The sequence below is a fragment of the Aptenodytes forsteri genome, unplaced genomic scaffold (assembly GCF_000699145.1).
Source record: "Aptenodytes forsteri isolate BGI_AS27 unplaced genomic scaffold, ASM69914v1 Scaffold404, whole genome shotgun sequence".
Lineage (NCBI taxonomy): Eukaryota > Metazoa > Chordata > Aves > Sphenisciformes > Spheniscidae > Aptenodytes > Aptenodytes forsteri.
In genome coordinates, this window is record NW_008795629.1 from 4,557,233 (window position 1) to 4,565,706 (window position 8,474).

An 8,474-nucleotide genomic window follows, 5' to 3' on the forward strand; every position below is an offset into this window, starting at 1 on the left:
TTTCGAAACGGAGCTGTTGTGGAGCTTTGCTCTGCTTTGGGGAACGCCAGAGTAAAAGGCTTCTTTGAAATGCTGTTTATAGCCTTAATCCTGCTGTGGCCAAAGCTCTGATCCCAGCCAGGCGTGACACAGCACTGCCTCTTTGCACCTCATGTTTCAGTCCTGGAGACGCACCGATTTGCTTTAGCCTGCCAGGATGTTTGGTTGTGATCTTTGTAATTAATTCTCCTTTGTTTTACGAGGTTCTGCTAATAGGATTCCTCAGTTGGTGGAAGCTGGTGATCAGATTAGTCTCTGTTTCAGATAGCCTCCTGGGAGGTGGCTACACAGAGAGGCTTCACTAAGCTTTGTTGCCCTGAAAAGATGAGCCTTATAAAGCAATTAGGTTCAATTAGTTTCCATGTGGAAGCCCCAGACTGGGGCTGGGGTAAAGCTGTGAATCCAGATGCCATTTTCTGTCGAACTGAGGCTTAGATAGTGGCAATACAAAAGGTGGCCTGGATAGGCTCTGTCTGTTCCATCCCCCTATTAGGTAGGGATCCGGGTGGGTGTCAGACGCTTTGCTCTGAAACTCACTCCTGCTGAGGTGTCTCATATGGCCTAGGATAAACACTGTGGCCACGAACACTGCACCACAAGGCAGAGGTGAGCAGCTCTAATGCTCGCTGCACTTGTCTTGCAGCTTTCCATCGGAGGCATCATCATTCTGAAGGACACCAGTGAGGATATGGAGGAGCTGGTTGAACCTGTGGCAGCTCACGGTCCGAAGATTGAGGAAGAGGAGCAGGAACCTGAACCACCATATTAGGTAGATCCGGGTGGGTGTCAGACGCTTTGCTCTCTGAAACTCACTCCTGCTGAGGTGTCTCATATGGCCTAGGATAAACACTGTGGCCACGAACACTGCACCACAAGGCAGAGGTGAGCAGCTCTAATGCTCGCTGCACTTGTCTTGCAGCTTTCCATCGGAGGCATCATCATTCTGAAGGACACCAGTGAGGATATGGAGGAGCTGGTTGAACCTGTGGCAGCTCACGGTCCGAAGATTGAGGAAGAGGAGCAGGAACCCATATGGCCTAGGATAAACACTGTGGCCACGAACACTGCACCACAAGGCAGAGGTGAGCAGCTCTAATGCTCGCTGCACTTGTCTTGCAGCTTTCCATCGGAGGCATCATCATTCTGAAGGACACCAGTGAGGATATGGAGGAGCTGGTTGAACCTGTGGCAGCTCACGGTCCGAAGATTGAGGAAGAGGAGCAGGAACCTGAACCACCAGAGCCCTTCGAGTACATTGATGATTAAGACCTGAGGTACAGTGTAGCATGCAGAGTCACCTTTATTAATCCCAATGAAGGAAAAGCCGCTTTGGATCAACTGAAGCAGTTGCCAGGACCCAGCACTCTTGTTTTAGCTCTTTGACGGCTTCTGCGCCAGATTCAGAAACATACGCTCTGTCCCGATTTGAAGAGTTTGGCAGCAATAAAGGAGAAATCCACTCTTCCACATCAGGCTTGACCCAGTCGTACTGGATCTGGTCTCTAATCTTGCAGGTTTGGCTACTCTTGAGTAGAGCCTCGCTGGGCAGAGTTAGAGCAGTGCATGTTGTTGTCACAGGCAACAGCTGAGCTGGGAATAATCAGCTCATGAAAGATGGTCCCAGAGGGACAAGTGGTTTATGTAACAAAGCTGTCATCTACTTGATATGGCAGTGTGGCAGGATTGGTCGAAAGAGAACTACTACTCTGCTTTCTGGGGTTGTCTTGTCTTCCCAGCAGTTCGTAGCAGAATTTAAAGACACTCCGGTCACGGGCTCTGTGATGCTCTCTGAGCCCAACTTAAGGATCCTTGTAGATCTGTTCCAGGCAATGAATAGTGCAGTTCTCAGGTTCCTTGGTTAAAGTGCCTGAACTGAAGTGCAAGTTTCTCACTGAGAGGCAGAAACCCAGTTGCTTTATTTCCAAATATGGGCTGGCATGTCCCAGTGCTCCCAAGAGCAAAGATTATGCACTTGAATTGGTGGATGGGCAGGAAAACAAACTCCTTGCTTAAAAACTGTAAATGTTGCGTCAGTGGCAGGCTCGGGTGAGTGTGTGGGGCCAACCACAAGAAGCCTTACTTAAATCCGTTTGCTTTTCTGGTTTCTCTCTCCCCCTCCTCCAGGATCATGTCCTCTAAAGAAGACACTATGCTTGATATCAGAAAGACAGACATGAAGACCTTCCTATCAAGATCTGCTGTTCAGTGCATGCAACCCCAATCTGTGCTGAGCTAAAGCTGATATTCCGTGTTTTATGGCTGAAGAACAGATATATGCTATTTAGTGTACTCTTTCACAAAACCTTGTTTTCAAATAAATATATTAAAAACTCTTGACAGAAAAGCTGCTGCTTTAAAAAAAAAAAAAAGAAAAAAAGGAAGCCTAACAACATTCTTTTCCGCTTACCCGAAATGTTAAAATCTAGACCCAAGTTGTGCATCTTCCTCTAGCAAAGCTTGACTGACTCTGCTCCTCTGTAGAGTCGCTGGGATCTGTGCACATCTCTGCTTTCTCTAGCACTCCTTTAGGCTGAGCAAGGTCACCAACTCCAGCCTGGCCCAGCCGTAGCTCTGATGCTACAGAGAGGGCGGGTCTGCTTGCCAGCAGCTGTCCAGATGAGGTCTGCTTCCACATTACCTCTGTGATACTGACTTTGCACCGATCTCCCCCCTTGCTCATCCTGGTCTTCCTGTGACAGTATGGGGCTGACAGAAGGGCTCTGGGTGTTAGTGATAGGGCATGTTTCTCTGTTTCACAGAATCCCTTTTTTTTTTTCCTGTGTGCCTTTACTGGGTTCACCAAATATGAACATACTGGCTGATGTGAGTGGGCAGCTAGAAATACATTACGGGCCTAGATGGGGTGAATCCAGACATGCAAGTTGTTACACTGATGCGCATCGTTAGCCAGGGAGGGATTTACAGTCAGGGGTATGGAACGAGCAGCAGTCAGAAGGAAAGAATGCAGCTCAACCGTTCGCTGTCGGCCCAGCCAGCCCTTCACCTGTTGGGCTGTAACGTTTCAAAGGGTGCATCACCGGCGAGCTGGAGACTGCGGCCCTGGTCAGCTGTAAGCCAAATGCTGGGGGAAGCTCCGTCATTTCAAACAGCACTTAAACAGAATGAGGTTTTTATTGCATGTATGCTGGGAATATTTTGCTCCATGTGAACATACCACAAGCTCATGTGCATTGGTAATAATGGAAGACAAATCTTGCATGTAGTGCCTGGGAGCTTTTCCAGCAGATGGTTTATTTTGGTGAATGTTACTATAGCAATAGAATAGTCTGCCTTTGTTCTCTGCAGAGCTTAAGCAGTACAGAGCAGAGATATGGGACTGAAAGGCAATTTTGAGTCCTAGGCTTCAGTCAGAAGGCCGTGAGGTTGAAATGTTGTCTCAGTAAAGGTGCTGGTCAGAGCTTGCTGTTCTCAATGTGACCCGGATCTGTTCTCCCTTGGAGCAGAGCCAAGAGTGAACCTGAAATGGCTACAGACAATGTTACTGTCAGTAAAACTGGAAACAAAGAGGGAATCGCTGCTCCAATCCCATGGTCATTCAAAGTGAGACCTGGTGTTGTGGTGCAAGAAACAGAAGCTGGACCAATGTACATTATGGGAGTCTTTCTGGTGCTGGAATCTGTTCCCTTGGAATGGGTACCTGTATCCCTTACTCCTGCGTGTTCTGCTGATGCCAACCAGTGTAGTATGTGGTGTTTTTCAGGTAATTTGTTAGTAATGCCTTGTGTCATCTTACAAAATACTGTGCCAAGGGGAGGACACTGGGAGGAGAAGGAAAAAAAAAAATCATTTCAGGTCATTCAGCAACCTGCCGGACAGCCAGATATCGCTGGGAGATTTCTGGAGTCCGAGTAGGAATGCTGGGAATAGCTGCCTCAGAAGGACCTGAAGTCTGATATTGATGCCTTGGCTGAGCTGTGAACAGTCTGCTTCTATTCACAGGACATTTTGCCAACCCTTTCATACTATAACAGACATTTCAGGGTAGCCAGTGTATTCCTGGCGCTTGCTACAGGTTTGGTTCTCAGTGTGGCTGTGTAAATCTGTACGCGCAGAGCAGTTCCCACTGAGCCGTGTACTGCCTGGGGCACCATCCAGGAGACTTGATCCTTGTGCTAAATGATATTCTTGTGCCTGTAAGACCACTCCTGCCTCTGGCAGTGATGTTTCCCAGAGCTCCCTTGGCACAAGCAAATGTAAAAACCTCAGATAGCCCCAACCTGATTTCTGAGCTGCTACTCTGGGGCCACATGGTAAGGTTACACTCGGGCAGTCAGATTTTTAGAGGAGCTTGTGGTGGCTGTGGAAGAAAAAGGCCATGCGTGCCAGGCTGGGGACACCAGGAGGGACATCTGGGAATTGGCCTGTCCTCACTTCCCCAGCTCTGCCACTCGCTGCGTTTTGTCTTCACTGTGTAAATGCACATGGGAACTGCGTGGTTTAGGATTGACACGGCAGAGAGAGCGCACGCAGAAAAGCGTCCACTGTCTTTGGCTTTTTCCCCTGGCTGCTCTGCGTTTTCCTTGCTTGGGAGAATGTCCTGGACAGGAGTCCAGGGGAGGGGGGAGAGGAGCTTGAGGAGCGTCGACAGAGGTGGCTGCTGGTTAAAGGGCGAAGCAAATGGATTAGCAGCGTGAAGGAGGAGAGGTGACGGCCACACTGCAAATCTGAGTTGCTGTGAGCTGAGGAGGGAGCGGGAAGGGGCAGCTTGGTGGGATGGTGCTCAGGGGGAGGAACAACCGTGAGGAGTGTTTCCTAGCAAGTGCAAATCGACCTTTTGCTGGAGGGCTGATGATTGAGAAGTGGCTCCTCTCTTGGCAGGAGTATGCACCGTAAGTGGCTTCCAGGGGTTTCAGCCTGTCTGCACCTCTCTCTGGAGAGAAGGCTGTGCATGCAATGAACAGCCCGTTGGTTGCTCGTGCATTTGGTATCAGTAGACAGGGTTTCCCTTTGGGGACTTCACCGGCTGAGCTCTGTGCAATGGGAGCCTGCTCTGCTGCGGAGCGCCCAGGTCCTTCCCAGCTTCCCAAGCAGTGGGCAGCTCCTCAGGTATGTGTGCTCAGGCCCCGTAAGTTCGTAAAGGATAAACCTCTTCCACGCACACCGCAGCTTGGGAGGATGCCGGTCCCCTGCCTCGGCGAGACATGCGTCTAGCTCAGGCAGGTTTCGCTCAGGGGGTACTGCTTAAAAGACTCCAGGCAGCACAAGGACAAGAGGTCCTCTCACGGTGAGTTTATGAGAGTTTGTGGTACAAAACAGTGTGTCCTGACTCTAGAATGATCCGATACATGGGGTTTTTTTCTAATCCCCACATACTTCTTCAGTTTTCCAATCAGGCTGCTGAGGATCCCGCTCTGCGACCACCTGAGGCTCAGAAAACCTCCAGATCTTCTAGAAAGGCACTAGAAAACCTTTGGGAAGGCTCTGGAAAGATGCTAGAGCACTCACTGCGGGTCAGTCAGCAGCAGGTCTCGGTGCTGGAGTGGGTGTCTTACCCCTGCACCGCCTCCCCGGGCTCCCGGCTTCTTGTGGTGGATGCCAAGACCTCGCTTCCCCCTGCACCAGGCTCTCCCAAGGTTTGTGCATCCCTATGAGGTGGTGCCTGCCAAGGGAAGTACTGAAAATCAATGCAAGCACTGGGGTAAAGCCTTCTGGGTTAGATCCTGCCCCCACACTAAGGGGCCTGACCAGTTTCTCTGGTGACAGATGGGGCCAGTCACTGCAGGACCGGCTCAGTGCTGTGCTCAGGAGATGGAGGCCACTGCTGGCTTTCTGATCTCCAGTTTGGAGAAGGCATGGCAGGAGCCTGGAAACCTTCGCTGCTGCTTTAAATAATGCCATCTAGCCACAATGACTTATTAGTGCGGATTTTTTTAGGAAGTGCTGCTCTCCTGGGCCTGCCTGGGGCTGCTGCGGAGGGACCCACCCCTGGGGTGTTTGCCAGGGGCTAATTGGACCTCATGCTCCTGGGATTGCCAGAGGGAGAGGCCGAGGTGGCAGGAAGCATGCTTCTGTCCCTCCTGACTAATGGGCCTCATCCACCTTAACCCTGGTGAGAAATATATCACTTGAAAAGCACGCCGCTTCTGACAGGTCCCAGAGTCCCTCCGGGAGGCCCTGGACGTGTCCTCAGTCTCCACTTTCCAATGGTTAACTCAGGTACAAGCCCCCTGCTTGGCACCGCACTGGGAACAGAAGCGGGGATGGAGATGTTGGAGGTAAAGCTCCCAGGGTAAGGGGTCTTCAAGGAGGGGGCTGACAGTGGCAAGCGCTCAGCAGATCTCATCCTCCCACCTCTCCCTGTCGCAGCGGTGCCGCCCTCCCTATCTCTCCCCTTCCTTCCAGGGCCAGGCGAAGCTCTTCCTCCTCGCCATTCAGCACGAAGGTTGGGCGCCACTGATAACGATGACGACGTTGGCCATTTATCTCCCTGCATCCTGGAGGCTGGAGTGTCCCCCACCCTCACCCCTGCCAGACCCCAGCCTGTCCCAGGCTGTTCCCCTGCCTGCTGCTTTCAGCATCGGTGACGGGTTGGGTTTTCAGCCCAGCTCTGGGTGCACCTTAACCCTGCGGCAGTGGCAGGACGGGGGAGATGAGGAGCATAGACATCGCAGGACCGTGCAAGGCTTGTGGTGTTTGCTTGCAATCTCTGATGGGACCAGTGGGCCTGAAGGCCTTCACCCAAGGGTTCTGATCTTTCCCCAGGGTGGCTTCACGTGGGAGCAAGGCTCTTCGCTCCCTCAGCGAAGATAACTGGTTTTGGCAGATCCAGTTCAATGCGTTTCTCCAGCACTGGTGGGACCGGACTGGCCTGTGCTCTCTACTTTGGGAGGAGAAGCTGCCTCTGCTGTTGGGCTCCAGCTCAGGACTGGCTTGACTTGGCCTCTGAAATCCTGCTCTGCGTGGGCAAATAGTCCAGCTGGCAGCAGCCCAGGTCTGGAGTTTTGTTTTGAGGTCTGTACTCCGGTTCCTGGCATTGGCTGCACAACTAAAGCTCTGCTTTTTGCTCGGAAGTACTGTGCAGGTACTCAGGTGAGCCATCGGTGTCTCTTCCAGCGCATGGGGGAATCTGCATTACCCACGTACTGCAGAGAGGTGACTCGAGGCAAATCCTATTTCTGCCCAAGTCCTTTGGAGACCAGCTAATCAAAGGTCCTGGAGACCATAAGCCCAGACATCCCAACCCTGTGCACTTGGGCTGATGGACCCTGCTGCCTGACACCTGTGTGTGTGTTTAAGCAACACATATGTCTGGTTTTTCCTTTGTGTTTGCAAAGCATGTGCAGAAAATGGGCGGTGGAGGGTCTATACCGTGAGGGTCCTGGTGAGCAGGGCAGGGTGCGTGGGGGGACACCCTGGGGCTCACTGCCTGCCACCTCGGTGCAGGGCTGGCCAAGGGGAAGGGCAGTCATTTGGTGGCAACAGCATCCCAGGCCAAGGGTATAAATAGTTGCTCTGGTGACCCAAGGAAGAATTGCTGCACAGGCAAGGTTAATTGTCAGCAGAAATTATGGGGACATTGTTCCTCCAAAGATAACCTGCAAGGGATGAAGTGTGGAGCAATTTTTTCCCCTTCAGAGTGAAGGAAAAAGACCTGAAATATTGGTGCAGTGTCTTTGTTCTCAGCTTTAGACTGGCTCTCCCACTTAATTGTTTTTCTCTATTCTGTGTCAATGAGAACCAAGATGGATTAACTTTTTGTTTCCCCACCATGTCCTCCCAGAGGAGAAGCTGAGATAGCTCCTGTAGGGCTGGGCAAATTCTCTGTTTACTTAAACTTCACCCAGAGATCTTTCTTATTTTTAGCTTAAGCATGAAATCTGGGGTTCAGGGATGAACAAGAAGCAGCTGAAAATAATTTGCTGGAAACATCTGCATTGGACAGCAGAGTTCATGGGCTCATTCATAGATGAAACCTGCTGCTTGCTCCTCTTGCGGGCCCAGAGGTTTTGCAACTTGGCCCCGAGTGATCGGGCAGGTGGCCATCGGTCTGTCGGTGGTGTGGGACAGTGTCCCGATTTCGGCAGGGATAGAGTTAATTTCCTTCCTAGTAGCTGGTGCAGTGCTGTGATTTGGATTTAGGATGAGAACAATGTTGATAACACACCGATGTTTTAGTTGTTGCTGAGCAGTGCTTACACTAGTCAAGGACTTTTCAGCTTCCCATGCTCTACCGACTGGGAAGGCTGGAGGTGCACAAGGAGCTGGGAGGGGGCACAGCCAGGACAGCTGACCCAAACTGGCCAAAGGGACATTCCATACCATGTGACGTCATGCTCAGTACATAAACTGGGGAAAGCTGGCCGGGGGGGCCGCTGCTCGGGGACTGGCTGGGCATCGGTCGGCGGGTGGTGAGCAATTCTACTGTGCATCACTTGCTTTGTGTATTATTATTATTATCATATTATTATTATTAT

The 8,474-nt window shown here is 51.3% G+C and overlaps 1 protein-coding gene and 1 long non-coding RNA gene across 2 annotated transcripts in view; both read left to right on the plus strand.

The window, feature by feature from the left end:
- PSMD1 (proteasome 26S subunit, non-ATPase 1) overlaps window positions 1-808 on the plus strand; it is a gene marked incomplete at its 5' end in the record, with an annotated part of 71,903 nt that extends 71,095 nt beyond the window's left edge. The window contains one exon of the mRNA XM_009282445.1: window positions 683-808. Coding sequence (XP_009280720.1) covers window positions 683-808 — 126 coding nt within the window. The remainder of the gene's footprint in view (window positions 1-682) is intronic.
- Window positions 809-1,158: 350 nt separating this feature from the next.
- On the plus strand, window positions 1,159-2,373 carry LOC109279545. The gene is made up of 2 exons (XR_002086230.1): window positions 1,159-1,313; window positions 2,164-2,373. It is a non-coding gene; the product is annotated as an uncharacterized LOC109279545 (long non-coding RNA).
- Window positions 2,374-8,474: the final 6,101 nt, after the last annotated feature.